The sequence below is a fragment of the Micrasema longulum genome, unplaced genomic scaffold, assembly GCF_059751315.1.
Source record: "Micrasema longulum isolate JH-2025_06_02 unplaced genomic scaffold, ASM5975131v1 h1tg000073l, whole genome shotgun sequence".
Classification (NCBI taxonomy): domain Eukaryota; kingdom Metazoa; phylum Arthropoda; class Insecta; order Trichoptera; family Brachycentridae; genus Micrasema; species Micrasema longulum.
This window is the reverse complement of record NW_028277280.1, coordinates 906347-923458: the sequence shown is the minus strand read 5'-3', so window position 1 is coordinate 923458 and position 17112 is coordinate 906347. Positions and strand designations below refer to the sequence as shown.

The following is a 17112-nucleotide window of genomic DNA, read 5'->3' as shown; positions in this document are numbered from 1 at the left end:
AAATACATATTCACAGTAAAAATAGTAAACAAAAAATCCAACAAAGGCAAAGCCTGTTCGTGGGTATAAAAGAAATGTTTATGAATTTTTTGCTCATATAACAAATAGACAGGTATAATATTTTTGTGTAATATAAGAAAGAGAAAAGAAAATATTCTGTAAAACATTAGAAGGTACTTTTTTATTTTATAGTGATTAAAAAAGGAAATGAAAAATATAAATTAAATTAAAACATGTCCTCATTATTACAATGAAAACACTGTCAAAAAACTCTTTATTAATTCAGAAGCTAGTAGGTCCACATAGACATTGTGGTGGATTGTTGTGGACATACTGGAGTTTGATATTTACGACCTCAATTACGTAATATTATGAAATCAATTTCTATTGTGAAACAATTCCGTCAGATGAATCGCACCCACGTCAATAAAGGTTCAGCTCTTTAACTTCACAAAAATCAACAGATGGAAGAATTCAAGAAATGAGTAGTGTGATATCAAACATCATGTACATGGTTTTGAGCTAGCTTCACTTTTTTGTACTGAGGAAAATTAATTAGTTTGCGTAATGAAATGATTCGGATTTGGTGTTTTTGTGTCACAATTCGCAATGACATATTATTAGTCACGTGACCCAAATGCCGGCCTTCTATTGGTTGATTAACAAATGTCTGATTTTAAATACAAATCAATGTGTAGACGTCCGATTTTGAAATCAACATTGATTTTTGATGATGTTTTTCTATTACTTTGGTCCATTTTTGCTACACGAAAGTATGAGTGAAAATCGACAAGAATGAATTATTACCTAAATTTTGACTTGAATGACAGATACTGTACTACTCAAATACTGATGTTCAAACGCAGGAAAAATTATGAATGTTACACAGTTTGTAAAGTGGCCAATCTAACCAGCAAATGACAGGTATTAAGCCTTCTCTATTATGTTTTCCATCTGTGTTGAAATATGTTCTTCTTAATAACTCCCTAAGGGGTGAAATCCAGTCTTTGTTTACAAACATTTGGACAAACTCAAAATATTGTTCATTAAACAAACTGGCATTCAGTCTACTATCAACCTTGTTTTTCCAATTCCATACATCGCTCCCATACATACAGGTCGGCACCAGGATTCCAATGTGAACTGCTATTTTTTTCCTTAACTCCTGTGTGGCTGTGATGTCACACTAGTCGACATAGGACACAAGACTTGATATATCTCTCTTATTTTTTAAAATGATGAATTCGTATTTTTTGTAATCTTCAAATGGACATTTTCACGCCGGATTTGGAAAGTGAAATTTGTACAACTATGCTGGATGTTAATACAAAAAAATATTTATCCTCGCTACGCGAAAAAAGAGTGTCCGCTAATTCAGCAACACATGTGTATAAGAAAGAGCACGAAGATAGAACTCATCAGAAGGAAGACAGAAACGCTGTTCTATGGCAGGTGTTAGTGTGAAAGAGACAAAAACAAAAGTAAGTAAAGTGTAAAATAGATTCAGATTTCAGCCGGTTGATAACAATGATGGGAAACGCACGCGCGTAATCTGAGCGGCGTGTTTATGATTATTAATTTATTTTACTATAACAGGGCTAAATTATATGTTTATTTGCACAAATAATGGAAAAGGGATTATTAAACATTATGTCTACATGTTTTTTTTTTCTTCAATTTTTGAACTTATAATTATTCCGTCTTTTACTAGTGGTAACACGATGTTACATCACCGCGCGCAAAGGGATTATTTATCACAGTCTTTAAAGAGTTAATACCGATTTTCGGTGAGAACACACAAATTTAATGTTATTTTTCTCAAGCCCAGGTGTTTTGTGATGTAATTCACCACTGTGATTGGGCCTCCTGGCCTGTTATGGTGCAAAAAATAAATACTACCATGTATTTTGCAAATTGAATATTTTATGCACAAATACCTGTGGACGAGGTCCACATTTAAAGCGCGCGTAAAGAATGCGGTAGCGTATTGTGACCTAAGAGTAATAACACGCCACTGGCAAGAGCCCATTTGGAGAAAAACCATTATATGATTATTACCTTTGAAGTTAGCTACAGACTACAGCAATACAACGGGCCGCTGGTACTCGGATTGAGAATAGCAAACGAAAACCGAAACCGTTTGTATCACGTTTGTTGTTAAACCAAAACTCTAACTAAAAACCTTTCTAAAAACCAAACCAAAAATTTGACACGCTTTTGTTCTATGCAATAGAGCTAAAGAGCTTCTCTGGTAAATAACTACTCTGAGGTTGTGACTGCCGGATGAGTTTCTATGTGGTTGTATGTACGTGTGTGTGTATGTACATGTGTAAATATGTGTGTATGTATATATGTGTGTATATATATATATATGTGTATATGTGTGTATGTATATGTATCAAAATATGTATACGAGTAAGTTTATATTGTATTAGTCTGTGCTCTCTATTAATTTGCTAACTATTATCATATATTAGAATGTAATTGCCTAGCTTAGAACGGGGTATGTACCCTTGTTAGCTGGGCAGAGTGAACGTAAAATTGTATTTTTGATAAAAAGTGTAAATAAATAAATATTAAAATGATTGGAGTGTTGATTTTCATGATTTTACTGTATTCGTGTATACCGACGCACCAAATTTCATCAAAATTTTACTGGTCAGCGTCACAAGCTGTAAAATTACGCAAAAACCGCAAAATTAGGGATATTTTACCGCGCTTTTTAGTTAAATTTACTTTGTATAACTTTTTTATTATTTCTTTTCCAATTTTTTAAATTTTCTAACTTTTCTAAGTTATTTAAAACCTTTTTTATGTATATTTCGTGTTTTATTTTTAAGTATATTAGCTTTTTTTTCTTTTCTTTTTTGTCATAGCCCCTTGGGCGTTAATGAACAAAATAAAAAAAAACTAATTTTATATCCACACTCACAACACAGTATAAATGTTTTAATATGTTCGTAATTTATTAATTGCATTTTATTTACCTTTAAATTTTGTGCCACCTAGTATATAAGTCTGTATAGATGTTAAGTTACAATGATAGTGAAGTCATTTGAGTGGGAAGATCTAATGAAAACCACTTGTTTCATTCATAAAGCACCTAAATTGTTTCTATGACAGTGGCCTTAATTACTTTAAGTGAACTCGAATAGAAAAACTGTGCCTAATGGAAATTTTCTCCAAGCTTTGTTTCAGGTGTTGAAAACAAAATTAAATTATTCTAAGTTAATTAAAACGAGTACAAATTTTGATTATGGCTGCTGTTAAACAGTTCAATAGCCTTATCACGAAAAAATAAATATTAGTAAGATGATAGTAAAAATGTTTATTAAGTAATTGATTTATTTATTTGTTTACAAATATGTAGTTTATTACACTTTATTTAGGACGAGCAATTAGTTGCCACAGACAAATGAGTATATCGTCATAAATATTATATGGGATCAGAAACATAACATTAATAACAATAAAAAAGTAAAAAATGTATGGCACATCAATATGGTAAACAGTAAACTCAAATAGTCGGAAAATCATCAAGGAGTTTCCCACTCAAATCCTAATCCCATTACATCAATAACTCAATAAATTTCGTTTAAATTATTTATTGACATAATATAATATTTAGTTTTATATAAATTATCCTTACACTGTATAATATTCACCAGTCTGAAGATGCCCATTAGAGGGTGAAAGCGCTAATTGGTCAAAATAAATAATTGGAAGTGTACCAAGTATTTTTTTAATTAATAACTTTTATGTAAATATAAGTTATTACATCATCAACTCAATAAATGTCGTTCCTAGGTTCCAAATATGTTAAGGTTATTTGTTTTATTGAGAATAGTATTATGTGTCCAGGAGCATATGTTGGCCTCGTGGTGTAATGGTCAGCGCGTTTGCCTACCATGCAAGTGATCTTGGGTTCGATTCCTGACATGGTTGTTTTTGTTATGAAATATTTATTTAAAAGGGTGTTTTCACACTAGAATATTTTATGGTCCCAGGACTGATACCTGAAGCGCAAGACTAATCCCCTGATGGTGTACCAACCAGTGCCCTATGCACCATTAGGTGCGGAAAGGTAATGCTTATGATGATGTTTTTACACTAGAATATTTCAGCTCCTGGAGTGGCACCTGAAGTGTAAAACTGATTATCTTACCTGCATGTAACAAAAATGATCAAGTTACGCTGCGATTGGTGTATCAATGCAGTGCCCTATGCACAATTGTTATGATGAAATAATGTTATTCTCAAAATTACTGTTTGGTTATCAGTTGTCATTTGACATGGAAAAAAGTAAAATTTGTCGCATTTGTTTGTATTGATAAATTTGCTTTTATGCATACGATATTTTATGCATAGTTTTTTTTTAAATATTTTATTTTTAAAAAATTTCTTCGTTCTAAATAATTTTTTTAATATGCTTATATGTCTTCTTGCCCATACTGATCATCGTGGTTTCGGATGTGACAGGGTTTAAAGAACACCCTGTATAAGTGTATTTAAAAAAAAATATGTTTTATGTTTCTGATCCTATATTTGTGGTACTCATGTGTCTGTGTCAACTAATAGCTAGCCCCATCTCAACACAGGACTTTTAGTCTCACGGAGTTGAGACTTATGTCTCAAATAATGTACAATAAACTAATGTATGTAAATAAATAAATAAATACAAATAAGCATTACAATCTTGATACATTTACTAAGCCAGCACCTACATTCAATGTGTAAATTCAAGTATTTTGGTTAGAATTATTATTCCTGATTGTCATAAATTATATTATTTATGTACATTTCATGGTTTCACTGGATTGGTATCTGAATTTGAAAACCATAATAGCCTTGCTGCCATGTAAAAGTCAAAATGGGATTGGTGCAAAAATTCAGTGCTCTTTACACCATTCAATGTGACTACGTAAACATTTAATGTCTTTAAGGGGTCAGAATATATATTGTCAGTTCAAACCATGAGATTAACACTGTAAAACATACTTTACTAGTCAATCACAATGCAATTATTTCTTATTGTTTTTTTTAGTCCTATTAATAAGTATGTCTCTACTTAATATTATTAAAATACCTACATAGCTTACAAGAAAGCATTATTTTGAATGTATCTCAATGCAAGTATTGGAATCCATACTATGATTACTATTTATATATTAATATTAAGATTCATATGGATTCACATTCTTGAAAATTTTTAGGTACTAGAGCCATCTATGGTTGTTATTTTGTATTATACAGTTTTCTTCATAATAGGTAGCCAAAGCTGACGTTTATATCTGTTGGTAGGTTTTTTATCTATGTATTAGAATACTATTAAAAAAAAAACAGTCAAAGGTAAAATAGGGGAATTATCATATACACTAAATCAATATCTTATAGAGTATAATAAACTTTTTAAAATAACTATTTTACTGTCAGCTTAATTTTTAAACTATTTTCATTTATGTTTTTTTTCCTTCTTTTTTGCACTCAAAATAGTTAATTAATAACTTTAGATAATATACCTAATATGGAAACTTCACTGATCCATTAGAATTAAGTCCAAATAAAATAAAACAGTGGCGAATGGTGATTTTATTTACAGGAAAGCCATAAAAAAATATCATATATTTGTACTTTCATAGGAGGTACATCATATAATGTAAGAAATATATACTATAAATTGATATTTTTCCGTGGTTCTGTGTGATACAACTCTCATCCATGAAATCAACGCAAACGATGTAGCTTCGTGATATATTATATTATATAGATATATTATCCATTATTTTAATATATAATTCATTAAAAATTAAATAAAAAATACCACTATGAATTCAGTCGATATTAGGTATTCAATTGAAATGTCAACTGGCCGCATTGTTCTAGTTATTGATAGTGCTAAAAACGGCCGCGTGGGGTGCTATATGTCCTGCAATGACGCATGAAAGTAAATATGGTCTTATGTCAAAAGTACCATCTCAAAGAAAAATAGTCCTTAAGAAATAAAGTTTGAAATACTGTTTTCCAAATCAAGAATCTTCAAATAATTTGTGTAATCTGCAAGTTTAATCCAGGAGAAAAAACCCGCACTGGGGTAAATACATTCAAAATATAGTATACTTATTTGTATGAAAAATAAGCTGGAATAATCGGCTAGTTTCTTGACTCACTGCAGGTGTTGGGCCCGCTTTATTAAAATTTATATTTATATATGGATAAAAATACAAACGGTGGAAATGATTTAAAATAAATGTTAATTATTTATTTGTTTTTCTGTAAATAAAGTTATAATAAAACATTACTATGGTTAGTCAAATATAATGGTAGGCTGCGCATAATTGCTTCTATACATGGTTCACCCCTGCTATAAAACTATGTAATTGTACTGTATGTTTCCACAATAAAAGAAAAAAAAAAAATAATAATAATACCATGTTAGATTATTATGTAACTCAAAACATATAAAATGAAGTGACAACACATCTGAAATGGTTGTGATCACATTAATTTGATTACAATTAATGTGTGTGTGTTTTTTTTGTATATTTGTATGATTAAATCATGCAGTATTAAAATGAAACAAAACATCAATCATTCGTGACAAGGATGAAACTCAAGGCACTTGTTATTTTTCATCACACCATGCTTTTTAGTTGCATAGTAGAACACATGTATCAGATTTAAATAATGTAAAATGTAACATACACACTCTTAAAAAACAACAATTTGAAACTACCATCAAACATAATTAATAAATGAGAAACTTAATATTTCAAGCACGTAAAATAATACTAATAATATTTTTTATCACTACTATTTATTTGATAGTAGTTTCAAATAAATTATAAAAAAGAAAAAAAACTCACCCATGCTTTAATACTGATCCGTTTTGAGAGGGTTTCGAATATAAATTCAACAGGGATTTTGTGGAAAATCTACAAGGAAACACAAATAATAAACCAAAAAGAAAAGGTGCTAATCAAAATAAAACCAAAAAAGGAAATGTCAAAACAACAATAGCAAATATTGTGTCCAAGCATTTTCAATGTTTACAGCACATTGTAACATAAAAAGGGTGTGAAATGTGCTAAATGATAAAATGTAAATATTCCACAATTAATTGTTTGTAAAATGTCTTAAATTTAATTAATTTAGAAGCACTCAGTTTCAGAATGATAATTGTTTTATTGGCTTTACATTTAATTTATCAATTTTCATTGGTAGCTTGAGATAGATTTCAGTCAGATGAAGTTGTGGAAAAAAGTATTATTGTTTTATATGATTATAATGTTGGTAAGTACTGCTTGTACATACTAAATTATGAGAAACGGTAATACACATCGCATGCTAAGGTGACTGTTTTTACAAGCAATATTGTATCAAAAACCAATATGTTATCAATATGGTGGTATCATTTCATGTGCACTGGTAAAATCGTGGAAAAATGTAATAAACTTATGAACCTTACTTATAAATGCTTCAGTTTTTCTGATTTATTTATGTTATATGGTAGTGAAGATTTCACAATATGTTAGCGTTGTGAAAAAAATACTTAAGTGATGGGAAAAAACTTCTGTCTTCGATGAGAAAACACTTTTGATGTTTAGAAAATATTGCTGTACAGGCCATTTTTGTATATTTTTAATAATCAAAGTATTATTTTTAAAGGGTAAATTTTTTGTAAGAATGTTGTGTGAAACCTAGTTTTATGGGTGATTTTATGTTCGTCTGGCTTAATATTGATTTATTTTTTTGTATTTTGCTATTTTTACCCAAAAAACACCAATTAGCGTATTGAAAATATTCAAATCCAAGTACATAGAAATTACATTACATAAAAATATTACAGCAAATTGAATTGTAATGGCATTGTGTAACAGGGAAGTTCCCTGATAATGCAATGTGATCTTTTACTTCAATTTTTTTATATGGTAATGCATAATATTTTCACATAATAATTCCAAGCAGGGAAATCTTTTTTCTTACTCATTCAAATACGTGAATCCAAAAAAACTGTTAAAATGCATAATAGTAATAAGCAAATAAAATAAAAGAAAAATGTGCAACATGCATTTTTTGTCACTATCATAAATACAAGTGACCATAATAATTGCTGAAGTACTATCACATAACACAGACTCTGTTTTAATTTATCAGTGACATTTTATAAGTAAGGTTCGTTTGATTATTTTTTTTATGAAAATGGCATTCAGATAATGATTTGTTAGAATTTGCAATGGGAGAATAAATGTATACCTGTTGTTTGCAATCCCCCCTTGAGGAGCATTAAAATCTCCCGTAGAACTCCATCTCTTGGTCAAGTTTCCAGGACCAGGAGACGTCATTCCTCCAACTCCACTCTGGTTGCTTGAGGAAGAATTGTTTCTTGACCTGAAGGCAAAGAATATGACATAAAAATCTTAAGACAGGGGAAAGTTTATTTTACTTTGGTTATCTTTATAAAAGTAATGTCCAAAAATATTAGGAATTAATTTAATAGTGATGTAAGTTAAGAGTATTCGTTTTGCATATTTATTAAGTACAAAGACAGAAAATATAAAAGTGACTAAAAAGGATGTCATTTCGCAGAAAATACTACACTAGAAGGCGCTGTAAATAATGGATATGGATAATTTTTATACAAACTATTAATTACATTATATTGTTTATTTTTACTGATTTATTTACTGATCAACTAGCGCTTTCATTGAAGTGGGAATCTCAAGGCTAATAAATTGTTAACAACATTTTCAACTCAAATAGGATTTGTGCTGTTTGGTCAATAAATAAATATGTAAGTAAAAATGAAATAATGATAATTAATGCTTTGTTTGAAAATTATTCAGTAAGGAGTTTTATAAAGAAGTATTTACCAACAAAAAAACAATTGATTTTAATTGCGTCATAAAACAATAATCAGGATTTTAAAATATCCTGGGACCAAAGTTTTGAGTTAGCATAGTTTTTATACTGTTTATGTTATTGTAAAAAACTTGCACATATTTGCTTGTATATATTTTTTTTATTCATACAAACATATTACAAAAAAATACAATAATAACGTATCTCAAACTCTATGAGGCCAAGGGCCCAGTGTAATAATATTAATTTGTATGTGTGAATAACTTCCAAAAGAGCACATTTATTTAATTTGTATTGTTTTCAGTAGGTCCTTAATAAATATTATATGCGAAGAATTATGCTAAAAAAATTTTCATAAAAAAAGTGATAAAATACTTTAGAAATGTTATCAAAACATAAAATTTTAATTGTAATATTTTTCTGTAGATAGTACCCATGTCGCCATGTGTGAGTGCTTCTTTGATAGTAATTGATTTATAGATAGTGATCATTTATAATATGATTTACAGAGAAAGTAAATTGAATCGATATATACATCCATGAGATGTGTTATTCTTAAAAGCATGTTTTTCATGTGTTTGGAGGTACAATTGTGCTGTAAGCTGTGTTGACAGAAGATAAATGCTATTAGTATGAGTGATGGATGTACAGTTAGGAAAATGGTATTTACATGAATAATGGTTTTGTTTATGCAATAAAAATTATCATTAGTTCAAAGAAAGATTGCGAAATTGACAGAAACTGGTATAGTTTTAACTTTAAAACCTATGTTACCATACCAGTAAAGTATACACACATTATTCGGTCAAATAAAAATTGTCTTATTTGAATTAAAACTGTTTGTCCTTGATTTGTAATTGTTTGTTAAGTTTTAATTTGTACATATTTTACTTTAAGTAAATTTAAATAAAAAAAAAAAAACAAAAATACAATACATCATAGGAGAAACTATCAAATACTTTATACCACACATTATTTGAGGTCAAAATATTATTTTAAAACCTGAAAAGACTGAGCTAAAAACTCTTTCTGCAAACGGTGCTGTAACGTTGTGTTACATTAAGCAAAAGAAGAGGATATTTTTAAATACAGGTATATAATTATTTTTATAAACAAATAGGGGCCTGAATAAGTTTTCACTGTTCCCTACAGATAGTGTAATCTTAGCCTTTTTATATCGGGAAATACCACAGCCAAATTCATCATGAAGCGCCTAGGCTTAAAAAGAATGAATAATATGTTATTCATCGGAAGTGCAAGCTACATATTTTTCCATAGCATTAAACATGTCGAATTTCATGCCAAAAAGAGTATTTGCAGGGAATTTTACTGCATGACTATTTTTTTTTTAAATCTGCAGCTGATGCACGCATAATTTTTGTGGAGACTTACGGCGACCATGCTCTGTCAGTAACAACATGCAAAGATTGGTTTCGAGGCTTTGAAAATAAAGATTTTGATGTTGAAGATATAGAACGCTCTGGCGCACCCCATAAAAGATTGAAGACGAGGAATTGGAAGCATTACTCGATGAAGACCCATGAAAGACACAAAATAAACTCGGAGAATCATTAAGAGTTGATTACACAACAGTTGCCAAACATTTAAAAGCATTAGGAATGATTCAAAAGCAAGGAAATTGGGTGCTGTACACATTGAAGCTGAGAGAAGTCGAACAAAATAGCAAGAACTTATTCAAGTCCCCAATAATATATATGTTCTGTTTGATAATCTATTTGACATAATTTACATAAAATTATCATATAATTGAAGCCTGGTATAATAAAATACGACTTCGTAATTACACTTAAAACATAGATATATATCAAGCCTTGTATTGTATATTGACTCATGTGACATAACCGAGTTAATTAGTTAAAGTTAGTTAGTCCACTAGAGTAAATTATCATATATATTTGACTTAGATGTTAACGTAACTTGAAGTAAGTCTTAGTAATAAAATATGAAAACCATCTCAAGAGCGATTTTGAAATTTGGTCGAGTTTTCTGTAAAAGATTTCTTATTTAAATAATAAATAAAATAAACAATACATAAATAAGGATGATTTGTGCGGGTATCCGTTAAAAATACCCTTGAATTGAATCCCACCAAAAATAACAAGTGTATTAAACATTTTGTTTATGAAACATACAATGAGTATCTTTGTGTTGTAGCAGGTGGGGGGTGTGGGGTAGCCCGGGGGGAGGGTGATGGTGCAGGACTAAGGCTAGATGAACTGTTAGGACTCTCTGACTGTAGGGATCCTGTTGACTGGTAATGCACGCCCCGTCTGCAACAAAATTAAAGAGAAAATGAGAATATTGTAAGTCCAGATAACTGGCATAATATAGATCTGTGGGACTGTCAACAAAATTTCACATCTTGAAAAAAAACAAAATTTTAGTTTGTTTTTAAGTTTTGCCAAATTTTTACAAATCCAATAAGGTGAAATACATGTTTGGTCTTTTTGGGTGATCTCGAGTAGGTTGGACTCGTTTCGACGTTGAATCAACATTGCAACATGTTTTGCAGCTACAGAGCGCATAGCTGGTTGGGATTTTAGTTCTCTAGACGGTTAGAGTTCGAGAAATATAGTCTTAAAATTGTTTAATGTGTGGGACTCGCCCAGAAACCAATGCCCACTGTCATTTGACTTACTGTCGTCTTAAGGACAGTGCAGAAGGTGGGTCATCCAATTTCTTTTTAAAACAATAAATAATCAAAAACATCCAAATTACTGATTACCTAACACGGACGTCAAATTGTTGACAGTCAGAGAAATAGAATATGACTTCTACTCCCCACTAGGAAGTAAAGTGAACACTGTGAATTATTACTATATATACAGTAGCACCCTTGGGTGCTCAATCGGATAAATATTTACTCAGTCAGTAACTCTCGCGCTACATAACCGATTCCGTATTATACCGTACAACATGTAATAATACACATTGAAACATAACGTCGTTTTATTTTGTCAATCTCCAACTGGGGTAAGAGCTCCCTGATAAAATCGTACATTGGTGACCCTGACGTGATGTCTCACTATCATCAAAAAGCATTAAACCCTACAAACTCATCACTTTATACTAGCTACATCGAATAAATAGCAAATATTGCATTGTGTAAGTCCTTTACCTTTGTGTAAGTCCCGAGTTGTTGGTAGATCCGTGGACGGTTGTTCTTCTCACAGGGTCCCTTACTGCAGGTTGATTTGTGCTGTCAGGTGACTGGCGGTAGGACGGAGTTCTTAATCTGATATCTTTATTTTGTGATGGCGTTGTTGCTGTAATGAGAATTTAATCAAATCAATGATATATTTCTCTACAAATAAAGTTTCAATTAAAGCCGAATTTAGTTATCAAAGTTATTGTAAATTGATTAGAATTCATGATTTACCCAAACATTTCAATTGGGTGATTATTTTCATTCAGGCATAAATAACTGTACATTAAAAAGATAGGCGGTGTCTGGGAATTTTGATGAATAGATAAAATTGATGTTGTCTGAATGTCCCGTTTTCCGCACCCCGAAACTGAACCGATTTGGTTGTTTTTTTAAAATTAAAATAGTATCAGAATGAAATTTACTGTGACGATACGTTTTCTGTTTTTCAAAATTATTTATCATATTTGTATACTGTACTTCTTAAGACGGTCGATAAAACTAGGTGCTTTTTTGGGTTTTTGGATAGTCGTAGCTCCCATAAGAAACAATTTATCAAAAAAGCAAAATGATAGACACAACAATGGTAAATATCTATAGTGTGCAAAAAATCACTGCGCTAGTGCCATAATCCAGGAAGCGAATTTGGAAATACGCTTGTTTGAAGAAAAGTCAGAGCGCCTTTCCTCTTTAGTTTGTGGTAAAGCGAAAATTAAACTCAGATATCTTAATCCGTAACACTATTAATAAAAACCTATCTAATTGTTAAAAATATTTTTGGTTTACAAATAAAAAACAATTAATAAAATGTTTTCTTATGAAATATATTACATGAGTTGATTAGAATTTTATGAAAGATGCGTATATTTATGGAAAATACAAATAACTTATATTACAGGAGAACACATGTATTACTTTGCTTTTGGTATTTATATATGTATAAATGTGCAAAATAAAAATTGAGTTAAGATTTTTAAAATCATACTTGAAAGACTTGGATAAAGAATGAGTTTAAGGAAAAAAAGAAAAAAAGGAAGTTAATATTTGGGTTCATTTAAAAAAATCTATTTTAAAACTTTTACATCTACATTTTTTGACAGCAATAGTTTGATTTGCAAATAATAATTCATAAATTAAACCACTTGCTGAGAAGCTACTTTATAATACCATAGTATAATGTATAATACTCATCATAAAATAGTTATTAGATATATGACATATCATTAACTTCTGTTAATTGATATCTTTATTCCATAGATTAATAAACATTTCTAAAACTAATACAATATTACATTTATCATGTTATTGTGTACAAGTATTTAATCTCATTATCCCTTATCATTTTTTGTTTGCTTCAAACCAGTATTTACATTTATCATTTATCAAGTTCAGACAAACACAAGGTCGAATATGAGTTTATCTCTTTGAAGTCTTAAAAGAAGTGAATTAGTATTTAGCACAATAAAAGAACTATAGTACAAGCACAGTGTTTTTAAAGTAAACGTTAACATTTAAAATTGCTTGGGTCAAGCAATTTTAAATGTTGGGGCGCTTCTAATTTCTAATATTCTGTATGTTTTATACCCACTCCCATCTCTTATATTGTAAAAAATGTATTTAGTAATGGTATTTTAACAGCCAATTAGGTAGCAGGGGCGAACCGTGTATAGAAGCGATTATGCGCAGCTTACCATTATATTTGACACACCATAATAATGTTTTACTGTAACTTTATTTACAGAAAAACAAATAAATAATTAACAGTTATTTTAAATCATTTCCACCATTTGTATTTTTATTCTAATATAAATTTTAATAAAGCGCGCCCAGCGCCTGCGGTGAGCCAAGAAACTAGTAAATTATTCCAGCTTATTTTTTAATACAAATAAGTATACTATATTTTGGATGTATTAACCTAAGTGGGGTTTTCTCTCCTAGATTAAACTTGCAGATTACACAAATTATTTGAAAATTCTTAATTTGGAAAACAGTATTCCAAACATTGTTTCTAAAGGACTATTTTTCTTTGAGATGGTACTTTTGACATAAGACCATAATTACTTTCATGCATCATATTGCAGGACATAAAGCGCTCCACGCGGCCGTTTTTAGCACTATCAATTACTAGAAAAATGCGGCCAGTTGACATTTCAATTAAATACCTAATATCGACTGAATTCATAGTGGTATTTTTTATTTATTTTTTAATGAATTATATATTAAAGTAATAGATAATATTTCTATATAATATCATATATCACGAAGTTACATCGTTTGAGTTGATTTCATGGATGACAGTTGTTGTATCACACAGAACCACAGAAAAATATCAATTTACATTATATTATGTACCTACTATGTAGGTACAAATATATGATATTTTTTTATAGCTTACCTGTAAATAAAATCACCATTCGCCACTGTAAGGTAGACTTTAAAATCCCTTCACGTTGTGTTTTTAAAGTACTTTGTTTTTACAGGACTAAGAATTAAAAAGTGAGAAAGTTAAGTGGTTTAAAAAAAATGTTAATAGACTATTAAACAAAGCCAAAAATATCGTATCATCAGCGAAATTTTTTTGAGTTTTGTGTTTATGAAATTACTGCGCGTGTGACGTCTCAAGTTCTCTTTCGCTTCTTCTAGGTCGGTTCTGGCGATTGGTTCGTTGAATTATCGTTACTCAAAAATCTTCCACACCTCTCTTATCATTGGTTGATTCATATGAGCTAATGCCGTCGTTAAAAGTAATTCGTTTTCATGAAAATACTTTTTTCGTACATTTTTAAGAAACTTTGCCGTACGATTCAATTTGCATGTCAGAAATAATTTTAATATTTAAAAGTTTAAATATATCGTCATGATGGTAGAACAACGACACAAGTGATTTCCTTCAACTTTATATGAAAGAGATTTTTTTTTATCATTTTATCTTACAACTCGATTAGTACAAAAGTAGGTATATCATTTCATATTTGGGTTAATTATATTATATACCATTAAAACAATTAGTAACGAGGAAATGTTCAAAAATACTATAAAATATGGATAGTGGAGCTAGGAGAAGTATAATGGATTGTCTCACTCGCCCAAACCAACATTGAATCAATGAGGAAGTTCAGTTTTTAAATTTTTTTTATTTGTTAATAGATTATTAAAGTAAGTCAAAAATTATTTTTTAAATTTTTGTACACCGTATTATTAGCGCTACGACTTTTTAAAGTTTTGTATTTCTGAAATAACTCCGCGTGTAACGTCAGAGGTTCATTTCCGCTTATTCTTATTCAGTTCTTCCCATAGGTCCAGAAGCGACAAGCAGACCGGAAATCTTCCATAGCTCTCAGATCATAGGTTGATTTACATGAACTAGTGACGTCATTCAAAGTAGTGCGTTTTTATCAAAATATTAAAAAAAAAAAAAAAAATACCGTAAATTTTCAAGAAACTTTGCAGTACATTTTAATGCTCTAATTTTTACCCCGCGTAAGAAAACATTTTTTGTATCCAATTTCCCGTAGGGCTGAAGTTCCTCATCGCTCCACAAATGTAACGTTTATGTTATGTTTTTGTTCTTTTTTTGTGCGTTTTATAGTATAAATAATATAGGTATGCATAAATTAAATATAAACATAACTACTTAGTGCTTAAAACTTTGTATATTCTCACATGTAAAAATATTTTAAAAAGTATATTGCTAAGTGTCCTCGGCACGGGTAACCCCAGCGAGGTCACATTATTTTTTTTATTTATCATTGTTTGTGATGCAAAAATAAAAAAATTATTTTTTTGAAACCCGGAATATAATGCCTTTATAAAACCTTTTCAAGATCAAACATAAAAGAAAGTCAACGTCACATTTTTCGCACATCCATCGTTTTTCTCTTTGTGTCATCTCTTTAGCAACATTTCAAACAAAATATTTTTCTGTGAAGGGGCATACATAATATAAAGACGCCAAGATCTATGTAGATAGTCAATAGTTATCGTATTTTAGCTTGATTATTTATATCTTATTACAAACTCTGTCTATAATGTTATTTCATTTGTAGACTACTGCATTAATAAATTTACTTAATCAAGAGTACTTTTTATTCCATATTGCATAAATAGTAAAATATGAGATGACAATAATTTCTTACATAATGTAACAATAAAGAGATGATTAGTTAGCAAGAGGAAATATATTAATTTGTCCGCTGGAAGTTTAACTTACATCTAGTGGGAGTATTTGGTGTGGTGTGCGTCCCATTTCTCGGTGCCTCGAGGAGTGCAAGCCTCCTTAGGGCATCAGCCAGGGATGAGCGAAGGCAGAGAAGCTGTTCACCTTGTTCTAGAGCTCTTCGCTCCAAGGCTCCGACCCTCACAGCCATACTCCCGCCCTCAGCCTCCAACATTTCATCTGTAATAAAAAATACAATTAGATTGGTAAAATCGATTATTATTGCACTTTTCAAAAAAATTATTGGTCAGACTGTAAAAAATTGCCAGCGGCAATAAGTCCGCGTTTTAGTCATGCATACCTTTGTTTTATTATTTTGCATTTATAAGAATTGTGTATTATGATAAATAAAGATTTTTATGTAAATAGATTTAATAAATTACGACAATTTTCATAGCGCCGTTTTCGTGAGTAATCACTTCAAGAGCGCTGTACATTATCATCATTACACCAATCGCAGCATATCTCGATCGATTTTTTAAAAAGAAGTTAAGGTGATCAGTCTTACGCTTTAGGTACCAGTCCAGGGCCCTATGCACCATTAGGTGCGAACAGGGAATGATGATGATGATGATAATGTACAGCGCCCTTGAAGTAATTACTCACGAAAACAGCGCTATAAAATACACATAATATGGTACTTCTAAAAATAACATCTAAAAAGTAGTACGTCGGGAAACGATTTCGCAAATAAACAAGTTTTTATTTTTTTCTGAAAAGGGATTCTGTTGCACAATTTCAACTTCTGAAAGTAGAGCTTTCCTCGCCAAAGGTCCTGCTATTGCAAAAGCCCTATCGCCAAATTTGGAACTCTGGTTGCGTGAATGAGGTTGTATCACCTTCCCTACAGCAGAACGGGAGGCTGAGCGGA

General features: G+C 30.4%; 1 protein-coding gene across 12 annotated transcripts in view; it reads right to left on the bottom strand.

Annotated features, from left to right (window-relative positions):
* The window catches only part of LOC148284958 (echinoderm microtubule-associated protein-like 2), a 212707-nt gene that overhangs the window by 35128 nt on the left and 160467 nt on the right, over positions 1–17112 (bottom strand). For 10 of the 12 annotated variants that reach the window (XM_088232324.1, XM_088232285.1, XM_088232316.1 and 7 more), the window contains 5 exons: positions 16236–16421; positions 11999–12146; positions 11013–11150; positions 8254–8388; positions 6864–6932 (listed from right to left, as the gene is read on the bottom strand). In XM_088232324.1, coding sequence (XP_088088450.1) covers positions 6864–6932; positions 8254–8388; positions 11013–11150; positions 11999–12146; positions 16236–16421 — 676 coding nt within the window. The remainder of the gene's footprint in view (positions 1–6863; positions 6933–8253; positions 8389–11012; positions 11151–11998; positions 12147–16235; positions 16422–17112) is intronic. The other 2 variants (XM_088232354.1, XM_088232346.1) reach the window with 1 other exon arrangement.